The following is a 16,924-nucleotide window of genomic DNA, read 5'->3' as shown; positions in this document are numbered from 1 at the left end:
AAAAAAAAAAAAAAAAAAAAAAAAAAGGGAAAAAAGGGAATAAAAACTAGAAGAAGGAAAGAAAGGAAATAGAAAAAACTAAAAGAAGGAAATAATAGAGCAAATTTAAGAGAGGAAAGAGACAAAAAAGCCTTTTAAAAGATAATAAAATAAAATTAAATTAAGGGGCTAAAAAAAGGAAAAAAAGAAGAAAGAAAAGTTATGTATATATAACATAGTATACAAGAATAAAAGAAAGATAATCCAACCTTGCTAGCGGTTCCAATAGTAGAGTGGGTATATACCTCAGTGACTTTCCTTCCTTCCTTTCAAGCTGAACGGACTCCTCGACGAACTCGATGCGATTGATCTTGATATGGAGCCGTCCGGCACTATCAACAAGCGGATCAAGAAGCGTGATATTGCGAGGGTTACGACTCGACGCCAGCGTCGGGTGAGTTGGAGTAGGTCATAGGACTCCTAGTTGGCGGGCTGATCTATGCCCAGGTCCCCAGACCGGTACATACTGCTAATGGCTGCCAGTCGGGCACGCAGGTTGTGAATAAAAGAGGCGGTCTTCGGGGTCATAGAGAACTGCTATGGTTCTTACTCTTGGATGATGGGTTCTGGGGAAAATATCGGGATTGGAGACGACGAGGTTGGGAGGGCAGGGATATATTCGATTATGTTTCATAGTTGACAAACCCATTCATTTTTGGAGGAGAGTAGGACATGTAGTTGTCGATGGCGGAAGGAATGGTGCGTAAGTACGCAGTACCAATCGACAGTTGTCGATAGGAGATTGAGAAGTACTGCCTCCTTCAAAGGAGGTCTGCCAGTCAGCGTATGGCCCATTGAAATGGTTACCTGAATCAAGGATACGCGGAGAGCGTGACAGGAAATTGAAATTCTCGACTCTCTTATATTTCAAGTTGACGATCACTAATGAAGAGAATAAAATCAGATTCCAGACTTGTCGGTCCAGACCGATAGCGGTGAGTTATCTTCTGATTAATGCCCCTAAAACTCGAGCAACTGAAAGGAGAACCAACAACGAGAGCTCGAAGCAATACGCTTCATACTAAGACGTGTAAGAAAATGCACATATAAGGTATATCCCAATCCCCAGCCCATCCCATAGAAGATCCCACTCCCACTAGTAGTACAGACGTTTCAGATAGTTCGTAACACAAAGGAGAATAACGAAAGAGCGGAAAAGGCCAATTCTGCTGGATATCCCTAACTCGCAACCGCAAACTGGCGGTTCGTGCGCCTCCTCACCTTGGGGTTCTTGAAAACGCCAGTGGAGCCCTCCGTCTCCCGGCCCGGCAGACTCAGCAGGTCGTCCAGGCTCTGCGCGTTCAGAAAATCCGGGATCGGAGCGGCCGCAGTATTTACGTCTGTTGATGTTGCTTGCGGTGTGGTCCCAGACGACTCGGGCGGGTCGTTTGGCGGTGACGGAACGTTCACCCTGCGTGGAGGGGCGACCATGGGTTTTGGCGGACGCGGAGGCGGAACGTAGGGTTCGGGCGGCGGCCGGACCGGTTGGGTTTGAGATGGCAGAGCAGAAGATTGGGTCGGCGGTTGTGCCGGTTGAGTTCGATGTGGCTTCACTGTGAAAGGTGTAACCCTAGGTGTTGCCGGCCGCGGGTGACCCTTCATCCACTCCTTGGGGCTCACAATGTTGGATTGAGCTGGCAGAGCAGAAGACTGGGTCGGTGGTTGAACCGGCTGAGTTTGATGTGGCTTCACTGTGAAGGGTGTTGCCGGCCGCGGGTGACTCTTTAACCACTCCCTCAGGCGCTCACTTCGTATCTGCGGTTTAGTGAGCAGCTCTGCAACACTGGGGCTGCCGAAGAACTGTCTGAACAGCTCCTCGGCGTCCACGTCCGGCGAAGCTTGACTGGACGGATGGCTGGCGGTCGGTGGAGACGAGGAAGCCGATGGATCTTGGACATTATTGAAGCGCTGTTCGACGTACTCCCCTGTTTTTTCTTGGGATTGCGTGGAAGAGTTTGTGGCAGTCGGGAGATGGCTGTTCATTGGCCTAGCCGCTGGGGTAACACCTGGCGAAGCACTCGACGCTGTCGCTTGGGGTGTAGCAGCGCTGGCATTTTCCGAGGCAGGATTCTTCTGCGGCTGGTCCTCAATCTCGCCCCCGAGCGGATACTCGCCGATGCGTTTCCGCTCAGCTTCCTTCAGCGTGTTCTTGACCAAGTTCGCCGCTTTCCGAAGCTTTCGCACCGTGCCTTCAATATCGTACGGATCCTTCACCTGTTGCCGGAACCAGTGGAAGGAGAGCAAGACCAGTCCGCATAGAACGATGATGCCACATATTTGCAGCACATGGACGTAGGCATGGAGGAACAGCACCCAGGCGAACCTCCCCGCCCATACCAGCGGCTGGAATGGCCACGAGATAACCCACGCAATGGCAAGCTGGTGGCGGCTCACCAGCTTGATGAGGTAGTACTGCGGTACCCATGATACAAAGACCACCAAAAAACCAAAGGGGCCAAACGCCGCCATGGAAACGGCAATAATAAGATTGTTCAGAATGCCGAGACCCGTATAGAACCAGTACCAGACCGTGAAGGTAAGGATCGAATAGATCTTGGCTTGATCATGCATCATGATGTACCCGCCAGCCACGATTGTGCCCAGCAGATACAAGACACTGGTCAGGTGCCTTTGCAAGGTGCACAAGTGAACGAACGACGTGACTGCGATGAGCGTGTACTCTGAGAGGTATGCCAAGCCACTGTAGGAGGGATTCGAGGCGCGCATTTGGCGGAAGACTAGCGTGACGCCTACTCCGGCTGTGGATAGGTATCCCATAAGAAAGTTGAATATGAAGGAAGTGGATACGGCTCGTGCCCAGTACCACCACGAGAAGTCGTGTTGGGATTGAAGATACAGTGCAGGGTCCTTGATCGCCAGCCGAAGGCGATTCATCGGGTTATTCAAGTAGTGCGCTGCAACTGAAGGGAAGTAGATGTTGCGGACGAGGAACATCAATACTGCCAGGCTAAGGTGAAGAACCGACGCAAGGCTGGCCGTTTGCCAAAGGAAATCGACATGGCCAAGTGTCAGCTGGATGCCTTGGGCCACTTCCATCATCTGCTGGGCATGTGTTGCGATAGCTCGAGATGCGACGTTGCCGAAGAGCTCAAAAAGGAGAGTGATGTATTTAACAAAGGCCAGTTTCAGGATGCTTGGAATTGCCTCCACTGCTGCCGTCACTGGGGCTTCCATGAGGGCCTCAGGAGCGTGACGCGCTAGTGTTTTCTTCGGGTCTTCAAACATGTTGTCGAGATAGCTGCCATCCTTATTCAAAAGCAGATTGGACCGAATGTGATGTTGTCCGATGGGGTTGTAGACGAATGTCTTCACGAACGACTCCTCGTTTCCGCCTCCAAAGATCTCAAGCACGACGTAGGAGGTTATATATTGGGCCCCAGACATTCCATGTAGGCGCTTCACCTGCTCTCGGTTTTCGGTGGATGCGCGCAGCAGCTGTTGACCGCCGGGGTTGGGCTGTGCGTTCAGTCGGCTGACAGCACGCATGTATTGGCGATTCGGCTCTGCGGCCGCTGGGATTTGGTCCTGCAGCTCTCGCCAGGCGAAGCATTGAAGAACGAAACGTGCGGGTCCCGCCTGCGGGTCGTCATCGTTGCAGATGAATCGATCGATAGGATCCCAGTTGGACGAAAGTTGATCCCAGAATGGGGCGCTTCCGCACTCTTCTAAAAGATTCGCAACATAGACCAGCGGGTGAATGGGCGAGAATGTTGTACCGCCTGCGGTAGATATCAAGGCGCTGTACACTGGGTTTACAGCGAAGCGAAGAGCCACAGAACGAAGATTGCGAGCAGCTTCGAGCAATGCAGCTGTCCCTCTAGACCCTAGTATAGCTTTCCTGTAGGCTGGCTTCTCGAGCAATGCATCGATGCGAAGCCGGGTGACAGTGGTCTCCTTGGGCATCAAACGACCGCGAACCCTCTGGTACACCCTTCTAACGAACTCGTCGCACTTCTTGTACGTTGTGGGAAGACCATTTTCTTCCACGACACCCAGCTTCTCATAACCGAAAAGAGCCATTGATAATGCACCCTCAGGTTCCTTTTGAATGGTTGCCAAGGGCTCAATTGCCGGCAGAAGACATTCGCGGGCTCGCTTCAGACTGAGAATGTACTCCAAATCGGAGTATCGGCCTCCCACCGGAGGGAGGTCTCGACCGACAAATTCCGTGAGCGCTCCAAGGAAAGCAATCGTGTCACGACTGACGCCTCTGATCATTTGATCTACGATAACGCCAGGCCTGACTGAGGAACGTTTCAGGTGATACTTCCAGTGATCCCAGCAATACTCTACGAATGGAATAGGCGTCGTTGCGAACGAAGTCGCGTGCGATAAGGTGGAGCTCTGAACAATTCGCATGCAGAGCTCAGCTGCCGCTGCTTGAGCCTCGCGCCCAGTAAACTGATATCCCGCCAACCGTAGTTGCTCAGTAGCAGAGCTCTGAGGATGGCGTTCTGAATCATCCGGAAGTAGCAGTGCTTGTCGAACTGAATCATGCACTAACTTCACGGTTCCTTTCTGGATATCGAATTCAACAAGAGAATCCAGAAGGCCGCGAATCTCCTCGATCGCAAACCGGCTGTCTTTGAACTGCTCCCGACCCCTGACCAAGCGTTTAACTTCGCCGTCGATTGTCTTGAAGGTGCCGTCATCCTCCTCTTCGAAACCAATGGTGCCAATGGTGTAAGCATAGTAGAGCTCAGTCGCTGTGAGAGGGCGGGCGTACACTGCAAGGAGCTTGAGAGCGAGGCGGATTTTCCGTTGGGCATCTACTGCTTCGTTTCCTTGAGGCAATCGCATGAACACCTTCTCCCAGGTTTGTGCGAGAGTTGGTGGCAGATTACCCAGCCATTTGTCAATGCCTTCAACATCGCCCGCATACTTCTCCAACAGTTTGAAGGCTCCGTTCACCCACTGGAACACGCCCTGAGCGCCATTGGTAAGCGACTGGACGATTTTGTCTCTGCCGTCTTGCAGCTTTGGCCTTTGTCTCATCAATTCATCGCCCTTGGTCTGGACGAAGTTGGCAATGTCGTCTTCAGTATAGCGGCAGATGTCAATTTCCGCACGCTTCGGGAGTACCTCCTGCATGGCAAAAGAGATGGAGCTGGTAGCCTGGCTGACCACCATGATATGTAGTCGTACCGCTTGGTTTGACATGGCTTCGGCCTGGGCCCTTGAGTTTTTCTTCGCATTCAGTGGGGGCGAGAGTTGCTTCTTGAGCCGAGCAAGAGCTCTGAGGCATGCGATGCCTTGATCGTCTTCGCTGTTTTCCTCAACTCCGTCAACGATGATGTATGCGGGTGCGCCGAGGAGCGTGAGCATATCGACGAGGAGTTTTATGAACTTTGCCTCCTCGTCTGCCATTGCACCAGGGTTGCGCACCCGCTCGTCCACGAAGTTCCTAGCCGTCGCGAATAGTTGTTCATTGTCATAGTGTATTGTGAGCAGTTGATGTACCAAAGTCCCCAAGAAACTGACAACATGCTGATTCGCACGATTGACGCCGAAGAAGAAGAATAGCACCGTTGTTTTCGGCTTGACGTATCCGCAGGCGTTTTTGTTCTTGTCGAGGCGGCATACGGGAAAGCCAGAGCTGTCGAAGTTTGCGCCGGCTGCTCGGCCTTGATCCGTTCGAAGCCAGTCGATAATGTAGGCGGCCAACACGCTTTTCCCGGCTCCACCTTTACCGTAGACCCAAAAAGAATCCAGACGGTTGGAATCGGATGCCCAGCGCTTGAAGTCATGATGGGAGAGAATCCACATGCAGGATTTGGGCGTGTGTCTACGATGGGAGAGGAGCGTACGGAGTTGATCAAGCTGGCCAGTGGCAGGCTTTAGCGCAACCTCAACGGCTTTGCTTGCCTCCGATGCGCCTGTCGTCCCGTAATTACCGGGAGTGAATGTTTTGGCGATGTGCGCGGCTGACTTGGTGACAGCATATTCCAAATCTGTCAAGACCACGTCGTAATTCGAATCGTCTCCAGCTTTGAACTTGTTCAGTTCCTTATGTGTAAGATTGAAGCCTCGGCATTGGGCGTCTGATATGCATGCGGAGGCTTTGCTGACCACTATGTGTGGGTATAGAGGAACGCCCTTCATCTCGTAGTAACAGTACAGCAGGGCCTGCGTAAGCTTGTCTCCCCTGTATAATCGTTTGAAGTCTCGCTGCATGTCGTGAAGCTCTAACGAGTGCGGCCCGAGCAGTCTGATAAGGTCTGGAAATGTGGCTTGTCCGCACATGGAACCGACATACATTTTCATCTCAGCCCAGCGCGAGAAGGTGGAGCCTTTGTGAGGAGTGCCAAAGAAGAACAGGCCACCGACCGCGGAGATGATGTCCAGGTAATTTTGCCTTTCTCGAAGACCTTCCTTGGTATCATGAAGCGTCCGATCCGAGACGTATTCGTTGGCGATTAGAAGAGCCTTCTTGATGACGAGACCACCAAAACTATGTCCCAAGAATACGATTGGACGCTTCTTCCTCGTTGGGCACATCCGAAGCTTTCCAGGATGGCGGCGATCTCTGATGATGACTCGCAACAATTGCCTGGCGCATTCTTCAATCGATGTATATGTCGGGTCACCATAAAAGGAAGAAGGGTACGAGAAAGTTAGGATCCGCGCATCAGGCATGTCCTTCGGAAGCTTTTCTCTCAACCATGGGTACCGAGACCCATCAGGTAGCTTCCGCGCCCATCCCGTCTCCGGGTCAGAGTCCAGGCCATGAACGGCGATGATGCTGGCACATGTTAGGCTCAAAGCAACAAAGATTAATAGTTGGTGTCATACTCTACGGCTGCTTCTCCGCAATACTGGGGTTCACCAGCCGGTCGCTCCGCATACGGTATGCCAGGAGTGTGAAGCTCACGGAGTTTCGCATCTCGCGATGGCTGCTCCTGTTCCTTGGGCGCCTCAAATATCCACTGCAGAATGATCCTCATGGTGGTCACTTGGTGGTTCCAACGAATGACTGCCAGCAAGGAAGCGGCATAGTACCCTCATGGAGAGCAACCAACTGAATTCTGGGAACAAGGTAGATAGGAGGTCGAGGAATAAGAGGCCGCGACAATCGCGACGACTCGATCAGTCACCCCACCGTGCGGCTGAGACAGACACATTGCCAGGGGCTGGAGCGCTGCGCCTGGCAATGTGGCTGGGGCTGAATTCCTGTGAATATTTGTGGCGTTCGTGATGGTTTTCAGCTCAATGCAGGGGGAGATGGTAACGCACAAATAGCGAGTCTCGAGGTCTCTCGCAACATCCCAAAGTGTGCATACGGAAGATGGGGTGGGCTTTCTGGTGGCTTCGGGGAACATTCGCCAAAGCCCTAACACCCTTCGGTTTGTGGTCAGTCTGTGGTCAGTCTGTGGTCAGTCTGTGGTCAGTCTGTGGTCAGTCTGTGGTCAGTCTGTGGTCAGTCTGTGGTCAGTCTGTTACCCCATATTTTTAATGACCCCGCATCGTTGCTCTGCGAACAGTTCAGCGTCCTTCGGCAGTGGAAATGCGAAACATGGGTTTGGCCGCAGTACCGTTCAGCCATGAGATCGAGCTCTGTCCCGAGCTCCAGCTCCGAGAGATCGAAGGACAAAAAAGGCTGGTGTCGACAACGAAACTTCTCCGCCTTCCTGGACACCCAGGAATCCCCCTAGCCGCCGAACCAGAGGTCCGGAACCTCCTGGAGCGCGAAATGATGACACCGGATCTGAACAGAATGGCTCCGCATCTATGGTTGGTCGCCAAACCATCGAGCGACCACTGTAATCCTCTGCACGAACAGGTTGTTCGCGGCCGAAACATTGTCATAACCGAGAATCCGGAGCTGCATCTTTGCTGGTTCGATAGCAGGGTCTTCATCAAACCCATTCCTCGTTATCTCTTGTCGTGGGCATTCTGGCGACACTACTTGAACGATTCGGACGCCGATTCGGATCCAAAGGAGAAGGGGCGGCTGATAGAAGCCGTCCTTGGATACATGCGGTCGTACAGCTTCCTGGTTCGGCATGAATCCGACTACAGGATAGCAGTCAAGGAACACCTCATCCCCGTAACAACGACGTACGAGGACTTCATGATATTCATCTCCAGTTTCGCCGAAATTCAAGACAGCCAAGTCTCACCACGGTATCGATTCGGCGAGCTGCGCCTACGGAGACTGAATATGTGGGCGCCAGTACTCTTGAAGAGGACAAACTTCCACAAGATTGTCTGGCAGTACGGCGACTACCTCGCGCAGTATTACGCACCGTACCTCTTTTTCTTCAGCATCTTCTCGGTCGTGTTGAGCGCCATGCAGGTTGGCGTAGGCGCAAAGACGGATTGGCAATTGTTCTATGGCGTCTCAGCGTGGTTCTCGGTCGCAACCCTGGCAGTCGTGTGTCTGGTCATCTTGGGCATAATAGGTGACTTTGCCCTCCTGAGTAGCAGAGAGGTGGTGTACGCTATCAAGCAGAAGTTCTTCGCACGGGAGAACCCATCCAAAGCATCTAGAAGGGGCTTGGTTTAGACTGCAAATCTAGTGTTAGCATCACCATTTAATCGACGTTGAAATTGAAGCAGCAAACTTTCCACCTCCCGCGCCTTGCACGACAGCCACTGAAGGTGCGTATCCGCAGCTCACAACGCGTCGAGCTCTCGAACTCACAACCCCGCTGCCCAAGGCATCTCAAGCCATTCAGAACGAGACCATGCACGTGATCACAAGCGTACCTAACCATCAATGCAGCGGTGAACGGAACCGACCCCCTCCCGACGGAAAGGAGATGTGAAATACATCTCGAAGAAACCGCAAATTCTTTGTCGACGACGACAACGCAACGCCTCTCGAATTCACGCTAGCAGTCCGAGACGACGGGTGAGGGGAGCTCGGACCAGAAACACCAAAACCTGCCACTACACCTCTATAGCTGTTTGCACGTATTATCATAAGCAAGTATACTTGATTCGTACGCTGTATGACTGCGACAAACGTTATGTTGCGTAGAATCTTTACGTTATTATTAGCTGTAATTCCTACTTACTCGCGCGATGTGTAACACTCTACATAGTAGGGACCACATTCTGTCTTTGTAGGATCTTTTTAGTATCTTGCATTATTTAAGAAGGCGACTTCTCTTTCGTTCTATTATGCGAAATAATGTGCTCGGAAGCTTATTGTTTTGTTGGTACTACGTGGCCCGAGCCTATATAGGTATAGGGGCCCGGTGATGGCATGCATCGAGTTCGCCAAAATTTATATAGACCGTTCTCCTAGAAGGTGTTAGTGTCTAATCTTAGGAAAAATATTTGTGGATGAGGAGGTCGTGCTGGGTACAGAGTGGTGAAGAGAGAAGTACATCTGTACGCGTAGGACGTTCACTCTTGATGCAGGCGAGGCTGATGCTGACTGTGTTGTACGTGCGTGCCTGGACTTGGACGGCTCTTTCATCCATTGACGCCCGTTGATTCAATGCATGTTTTGCTTCGAAACTTGTTTGCACTACCGGGATTTGTTTCTCGTGCATAAGGATTCGCAAGGGCAGGCAGAATTCCTCCAGAGAAACTTTGAAGAATCCTATGCCATTATTCAGATTAGTGCAGACACTGGAATTGAAACCTATACATCCCCTACTATAGGTTGTTTAGTGAGATCATAACCAGTCATTCCTTCGCGGACCGCAGTACAACACGCACGTCGCAAGGAAGCGTCACACGGCCGATCAACCAATCCCATACAACGTCTTCAAGGTTTTTCTCACCGTCACGGCATTTTACTACTGTGGGTAAGCACCAGCTGGGTATCTCAGTTTGCCGTTACTGACGGCAGAACTCGTCTCAAGACATGCATCCGAGTAGACAATCACCGCCGTCGTCACTGCTAGGGCACTGCAGGACCAGGTCTGAGCACCGCGCCTTGCATATCGGATAGCGGGCCGATGGCAGGTAAGCAAGGATTCAACGCGTGGCCGAAGGCTTATTGTATTAGCTGGAGCTTGGTTTAGGTGCGCACGGTATTGTTGAAATGTTTTAGCGTACCCCGGATGAAGGATGAGAGCACGGATGGGTTTTGTGACTTGGATGTCAGCTGTAAGTACGGTCGAGGTATTTCCTTTCATCACGTACGAATAGGCTCTTGAGATGAATGTTCCTTGGTGACGGACGGAATATGCGACACTCGCTGTTAGGAAGTGTGCGGACATTCCATAAAACTGTGCTAGTACGAATCTGTATGACGTGCATCAAAGAATCAGCGGTCCTTTAGAGCCGCCTTGAACATTGTCTAACGTTCAACACACAAAGATGAGCTGCATCCTACCTGAGCCTCCCTCACGCGTCAACCACTGACTGGCCCGCCTTCTCGCCCACGGCAAGCCCCGAAGCTCCGACTCGTTTGAATACCTCACTGGGTACGCCTGAAAGCTTGGACTCTTACGTATGCATTCACGATCCATCCTACGCTACGTGACATGGCATCTACAAGGCATGACTTACAGACAGAGAGGATGACAACTGGATTGCCATGCTGATTGGTGAATAGCCCTAGTAAGAGTGCCTCTGGACCGGTCCTGCACTTTTCCATCACGTTTCTGCGTGCTACGCATGAAGGGCACGGAGCTGGGTGAGAGCTTCATGGCCATCAGGTCGACTGGATCGCCCTGTCGCCGTGCCCGCAGTACACTGTCTTCACGAGTCGTGGGACGTTTCTCTGTGTCACAGTTTCAAGAAACAAACGATGCGCTCAGGATGACCAGGGAGTGCGTGTATGTGTTGAAGACGTCCCATTTGCTGAGCGCGAAGTGGATGTTTTGGAGAAGGTTTGTTGGACTCGGGGTATCGTCGTCACTGTTGCCTGGTTGGAAGAAGAGGATGCCGGAGGACCCGAACGGCCTATTCCTCTTTCTTACCATCACCAAGCTGAACAGACAAACAAATTTGGTCTGAAAAGTTATAAAAGGCCTCATCTTTCCATCTCGAGTCTCATCACCATCCAGCTCAACATTCCTCAGTCTTTCAATTCACAACCCAAGCAACTTCCCAAACCCAACCTTACAACCAACCACCAACCTTCAAAATGCAGCCCACCACCTTCTTCTCCCTCCTTCTTGCCTCTTCGGCCGCCGTCCTCGCCGCTCCCAACGCCGGTCTTACCGAGCGCCAGGCCGGCACCGTCACCGTCCTGTTCCACAGTGACGGCGGCTGCCAGTCGCCCGTGGTCGAAGACACCGTCTTCAGCCAGGGCAGCGGGAACAACTGCGTGAACACTGGAATTGCGATCCCGCACGAGAGCGCGGAGTTCGTGAACAGCAGCACGACTTGCAGGCGTACGTTTGCCTCCATTTGTTTTTTCGTGTAAACACCCAGGCGTATGGTGCTAACAGATCTTTCCAAATAGTCAAGGTCTACAACTCCGCCAACTGCAACGAGGGGGGCAACTGGCAGTGGGTTGAGGCGGGCCAGACGGGCTGCAGGTTCATCAATGTCCAGTCTGCTCGCTTCTTCTGCTAAATGCGGGTGGATTCCGAACCATTGCTGGCTAAGATCGCATGAGACAATAGAAGTGTGTTAACGCCACCGACGCGAAGCCAGTGATTGGTATGTAGAGAGAAGCGGTAAACGATTGGGGAAAGAGGCGTGGCGCCTGGTCGCCTTTGATTCATCGTCTTTCTTTAAGTTGCTGCTTTGTCTGCTTTTAGAATTGCTAGGAAAGACTTTCTTCCCGGGAAGTTCAAGTTTTATGGTGCCCGATGTTTGTGTATGAGTGAAGATGTCCGCTTGCTCATCCGGTCGTCATACTGGGCTCTCTCAGGGGAGTTCTTATTGCTGAAAGGGTTAGTGGATTTGAAAACCGTAATTTTCCGGAAGAGGGCAGCTTTGAAACCGTCACTGCTGTTGACATTGATAATTAGACGACGTGACGGAGCCAATTATTGAGCTTCGTAATTTTGTATTGCCCAAATTATATGAGCTTCGCCTTCCTCTAGTTCCCAAACTTGAAGTATGGTTACACCGTGCAACCCCGCCAGAATCCATCATCCAAAGCTTCGTAAGCTTTCTCTGACTTCAGAAGCGTCATATGCCAATTCCATCCACACTCTTCCCAGGATCCTCAGGTGACAATTATCTAAGACACATAGACCCAGATTGTCGTCCAGTGCTCCGAGTTCCTTCCTCCCGTTATCCCGCCTTGCACGAGTCCGGTGCATCATGGAATAGCTCCTCTTGCGTCGGCCCTGGCTCTATCATGGGCCTGATTTTGAGATGCTTCCTCTCACTGCCATTGTAGTTTTCGTAGACACAGTGACCACTCTCGTCTACCGGATCGTCATACCCTTCCTCTGCTCCGCGCTTGACCAACTCAACCACAATGTCCCAATATTCGTTCTGCACCGCATCCCAGTGCGGCTTGTGCCTCATTCCAGGACTGCCATTCGGATCCCCCCCTGGATCCAGAAGCATCTGCACAAGGTCGGGCTGCCCCGTCTTCACTGCCACCGTCAACGGCGTTTCCCACTCTGCGTAAAGGTCGTCAACCCAGTCGGTACGATACTCCTGATTTGGATTGATTAAGCCGTGTTCAACGAGGAACTTCGCGCTGAACCAGTTCTCCGAACAGATGACGTGGTCCCAAGCATCGAGGTAGAGGGCCACGAGGCCGCGCCCGAACTTTACCCTAAACGCAGCCACCATCAGCTGTTCGTTTTTGGAGTTGAGGCCGAGACGCAGCGCGTAGTTAAAGGCGTTAAAGACGTAGCTATCCTTCATCCTGCTTGTTTGACAGTACTTCGTGTAGACGTTGAGTAGGAAGGTGGCGCATCCTGTATGACGATTTTTCACTGCGACGTCGATGGCCTGCCTCACCATGTATTTGTTTAGAGTTTCCCCCCTTTCGATCCGATACTTAAGAACCGCTTTAAGGATGTGGATGTGGCCTTTAAGCGCGGGCAAGGAAAGTGAGTGGCCCAGAGCAGAATATTCCCGTCCCTGTACGCGGACATTTGGGAGCAGCACGCGTACCGCTTCGAGATTGCCTAGAAATGCGGCGGCGTCGAATGCCGTAGAATTGATGGCATCACCAGTGAATTCTTTGCTGGCACTGTCGAAAGTACTAGTGCCGAGCGGTGCGGTAATGGCAGTATAGACGGATTCGGAGTTCCCCACGATAAGGTTGATGACCATGTCAGTGTACGCTTCACGGGTAGCGGCGTCACTTTTGCCGCAAGCCGCCATGAGCTTGCTAACAACAGTGCGCACGAAGTCGGGCACCAAAGATCGAGCACCATGGGGATGCTGCATGCGATAGCGAATGTAGCTTCCGAGATTTTGCCTCAGAACATATTGACTCCCCTTGTCCCAGCGTCGACCCAGAAAAGAACTCTCGGGCTGCTTAGCAAGGATTTCGTACGTGATGGAGACTTTGAACTTGTCTGCTCCGCGTTTAGCTGCTCACTCTCGTCAGACGATCCATATTAGTCCGAACTTACCGCAAACGTCGCGGGTTTTCCATGCCGTGGCGACGCCGACATCATTGACGTAGTGACGGATGATTTCCCCGAGGATTTCCGGGGGAAGCTCGATGAGCAGCATCGTTGGGCTAAGTCAGATTGCCGTGAGGTTGTGCGCGAGACGGATATTGGAGAGAGGTTGTGGGGCGGGAGGGTGTTTGAGGGAAGGTTACGGGTTGAGGTCTGCGGTTTATATGGGGCAAGAGGTCCCACGGTTGAAGCGGTGACGGTACGTTGTGAAGTGAACTTCCTCCACTCGCTCGTTCGGCGCGTTCATCACACCGCCTCTTTTTCGAAGTGAAGCATTGGACAGTTACTTTTTACATAACGTGTATGTCATCTACAGCAATGACAATTTCGCAAAGATCTTTCAACATACGCACAATTATGTAGATCTTGGGTTCAAAGTTTTGAGGACTCTACCCTAGGGTGGTGACACACCCGTCTCCATGCTAAGTAAGTCACTGACAACCAGGCGGCTCCTTCCGCAAACAAATATCCCGGTGACTTCCGCCGACTAAATATCAGGCGTTTACCATCCGACCAGTAGACAACTGAAGATATTTGACTACATTGACGAAGGCTATCATTGCCTGATAATCTCTACCCTGAGTACACCGAGCGGCGACACGCTGACCCGTCCAATATCACTGGAGCGCTTCGCATGTCCGGGATGACTCTTTCCAATGTGAAGTTCAGCGGCAGGTTTAGTTCTCTCGGATCGCGTGGAACATATCAGAGAGGCCTCTGATAGCGCAAAGAGTTGACATGAAAAGAAAAAGGTCGTAGTAGAGTGGAGCCAAATGATTACTGCATGGATCAAGAAGCTGCAGAATTCTTCTTGGTAAGAGTGTGGCAGGCATCGGCCGGGATCTCAGCGGCTAGAGCAATGGAAAAGGCGATGGAATACGACTGCAAATCGCATTTTGCGATCTGCGAGTGATTGAGAGCACGATAATGAGTAGTTAGATTCCGATCGCCTCAGTATGCGTTACATGACTGGTCCATGTGTACTCTACCCTTCATGGGGATCTGTCCCTGGAGAAGTAGCAGTTACACCAGTAACCTGACTCACATATCTCGCATGTATACCTTTCCAATTCTCTTCGCATTTCCCCTTCACGGTGCCCACAAGCAGTCGCGAGCCCCTGATCTCTACATCTTCGACGAGGGACCACCCATCCAACTCTTCTCGGAACCCCGGCCCTCCGTCCTCATTTCCATTTTCATCCTGGCCACCCTTCAACTCACTATTCCGTACAAGCCGCCATGTCGTCGTTTGTGACAAGCCCAACGGAGCCTTGATAACCCATTCCACGCCATCCGAGGTGTTCGTAATGAGACTCTCAAAGGTCACAGTTGTGTCCCATAGCCCTTTCGGAAGCGTATGCATGTGGTCTGTGACTTTGTAGCGGCAGGTCTTCGGCGAGTCTTCCAGCGCCGGCAAGGTCTCATAGTGCGCAAGCTCGGGGTCGAGTCGGATGAGGAGATCATGGTCCTGGAGCTTGTCGAGGGCCGTTTCGAAAGTCGCGCCCGCTGGTAAAGGGGTTACGTGATGTAGAGTTGCGGTGGTATTGAAGACTGAATCTGGTGAGCGAGGGAAGGCGCTGTGGGTCGGGTTAATGATGGACTCTCACATGACATTGTGACAGGGTATGCTGAATGTGGAGGTTCTTGGATTACCAGTGGCTCCAGGAGGGTATCTTGTCTGTTCATGGGAGACTTTCGATTTTCAAGGTCAATGTAGAATCAATGAGAACGAAAGACTACAATGTCCACCGCATTGGGGGGTCACCCTCAACGCGTACGGTTTCAGATTCGGAATCCATGTTTGGGTTATCAACACATGGGCTGTGCGTAAGCACCTCCTGCAATGTCCTTGCGCAGCTGGAGACAGGTTTTCCAGGTAGTGGTTACATGATTTTGAGAATTGTCCGTTTTATCGACTTTGGACAGAGTTGATGAGATGTAGTCGGGCTGGATGGTTGACAAAGTCAGCCCTATGATACCGGAAAAGGCATAGAGGCTGCCTGTCTCGACTTAGCTTTCCCAAGTTCCAGCCACCCTGGGCATCGGCGGATGACGTTGGACTCGCACGACAAACGGGCGAACGTCCAAAGTATAAAGGAAGAGAGAGGGAATAAAGCCAACGCGTCAAGGCGGGCTCATTTCCTCTTTACCTTTTCAAAATGGCCATTGGATTCAACCACGAACAAGTCCCGGTCGGCCTCAAGATCGCTCAAGCTGTTGGCTTGACCGCGAGCGCGTACCTCTTTGGTGAGTGGACAACTCCTATGCTAACTTGATCTACGGTCTCGATAGCTAGGAATAGTACTGAATATTACACATCAGGCCAGAATGCATCTATCTCTTATATCGGCGTTCCCGCCCTCATGCAGGCTCCCGCACCACTTGCTGTCAAACAATGGGACACGGTTTACTCGATTGGCAAGAAGACTGCCCCTGCACTGGCCGTCGTGAGCAGCTTAGCTCTAGGATATGTAACATATCACCGTGAAATTCGTGCCTCCTGGTGTTGGTATGCGCATTAACAGCATCAAAGTGGACCCTAGATCCCTTCATTATAAGCTGAACCTCGCCGCCACGATCCTGATCCCCAGTATCATACCCTACACCTTCGCTTTCATCGTCCCAACGAACAAAAAGCTCTACGAAAAGCTCCGGTCTCTTGCTACAACTGGGCTCGAAGACAAAGCTGCGGAGGTTGGTGTCGCCAAGAAGGAGACTGTGAATGCGCTGCTCGACAAGTGGGCGACATTGAACCTTATCCGGGCTCTGCTTGCAGGCGCCGGTGCTGTTCTGGCGGCTTGGGGTACCGTATCTCATCTGCAGGAGACAGTGTTTATTGCCTCTTGAATGCAGCACCAAAAAGGGTGAGGATGAAACCCGGCCGTTATGCTGTTTACCCTAAGGCAAGCTTGGAATTGTATGCTTCGGCGATGCTGGCCCTGTTACATAGGTATAGAGGAGCGAGCTGGCTGGTGAGTAAAGGGCAAGGCGTACTTCAGCGGTAATCGATATGTAGTAGTCTCCTGCCCACCGATGTGTTTAGCGGCAACTTTTTCAATTCCGATCTACGCCAAAACTGACGGATAGCAATACAGTATTGCAGATCTGTTCACTTGCGGGTGTAGAAAAAAAAGGCGTGTCTATAAAGCCCTTCTCGGCTACCTAGACCAATGTCTATCGCGTGAATAACTGATAGAAAAAATTTGTGCAGAGGAAGAGAAAGGTTACTCGATATGTTGTAATACAGTTTACACCCGATAGAGGGGGAGTTGCATCCATAGGTAAGGATGTGAGTATACCAATCACGTGCCTCACATTTCCGCGGGCAAACACCCGATTCCCCGAACATCCCT

The 16,924-nt window shown here is 51.7% G+C and overlaps 6 protein-coding genes across 6 annotated transcripts; 3 read left to right on the top strand and 3 right to left on the bottom strand.

The window, feature by feature from the left end:
- Positions 1-1,218: 1,218 nt before the first annotated feature.
- EI97DRAFT_459876 (uncharacterized protein) lies at positions 1,219-7,004 on the bottom strand (the record flags this gene model as incomplete). The annotated part of the gene is made up of 2 exons (XM_033801046.1): positions 1,219-6,802; positions 6,853-7,004. 2 exons carry the CDS (start codon positions 7,002-7,004, stop codon positions 1,219-1,221), a joined length of 5,736 nt encoding a protein of 1,911 aa, XP_033652462.1.
- Positions 7,005-7,449: 445 nt separating this feature from the next.
- On the top strand, positions 7,450-8,599 carry EI97DRAFT_434827 (uncharacterized protein). The gene has a single exon (XM_033798724.1). It carries the CDS (start codon positions 7,574-7,576, stop codon positions 8,564-8,566), a length of 993 nt encoding a protein of 330 aa, XP_033652461.1. The 5' UTR covers positions 7,450-7,573; the 3' UTR covers positions 8,567-8,599.
- A 2,406-nt stretch (positions 8,600-11,005) lies between these two features.
- Positions 11,006-11,669, top strand: EI97DRAFT_93841 (uncharacterized protein). The gene is made up of 2 exons (XM_033803221.1): positions 11,006-11,360; positions 11,432-11,669. Exons 1-2 carry the CDS (start codon positions 11,111-11,113, stop codon positions 11,542-11,544), a joined length of 363 nt encoding a protein of 120 aa, XP_033652460.1. The 5' UTR covers positions 11,006-11,110; the 3' UTR covers positions 11,545-11,669.
- A 544-nt stretch (positions 11,670-12,213) lies between these two features.
- Positions 12,214-13,623, bottom strand: EI97DRAFT_459873 (uncharacterized protein; the record flags this gene model as incomplete). The annotated part of the gene is made up of 2 exons (XM_033801045.1): positions 12,214-13,463; positions 13,521-13,623. The coding sequence occupies 2 exons, from the start codon at positions 13,621-13,623 to the stop codon at positions 12,214-12,216; spliced, it is 1,353 nt and encodes a 450-aa protein (XP_033652459.1).
- An 867-nt stretch (positions 13,624-14,490) lies between these two features.
- EI97DRAFT_421628 (uncharacterized protein) lies at positions 14,491-15,505 on the bottom strand. The gene is made up of 2 exons (XM_033797062.1): positions 15,179-15,505; positions 14,491-15,122 (listed from the first exon to the last, which is right to left on the bottom strand). Exons 1-2 carry the CDS (start codon positions 15,255-15,257, stop codon positions 14,557-14,559), a joined length of 645 nt encoding a protein of 214 aa, XP_033652458.1. The 5' UTR covers positions 15,258-15,505; the 3' UTR covers positions 14,491-14,556.
- Positions 15,506-15,730: 225 nt separating this feature from the next.
- Positions 15,731-16,418, top strand: EI97DRAFT_459871 (uncharacterized protein; the record flags this gene model as incomplete). The annotated part of the gene is made up of 3 exons (XM_033801044.1): positions 15,731-15,818; positions 15,894-16,055; positions 16,105-16,418. The coding sequence occupies 3 exons, from the start codon at positions 15,731-15,733 to the stop codon at positions 16,416-16,418; spliced, it is 564 nt and encodes a 187-aa protein (XP_033652457.1).
- Positions 16,419-16,924: the final 506 nt, after the last annotated feature.

Source organism: Westerdykella ornata (assembly GCF_010094085.1).
Source record: "Westerdykella ornata strain CBS 379.55 unplaced genomic scaffold EI97scaffold_17, whole genome shotgun sequence".
In the NCBI taxonomy this organism is placed as follows: Eukaryota; Fungi; Ascomycota; class Dothideomycetes; order Pleosporales; family Sporormiaceae; genus Westerdykella; species Westerdykella ornata.
The sequence above is the reverse complement of the archived record's forward strand: the minus strand, read 5'-3'. Positions and strand labels throughout refer to the sequence as shown.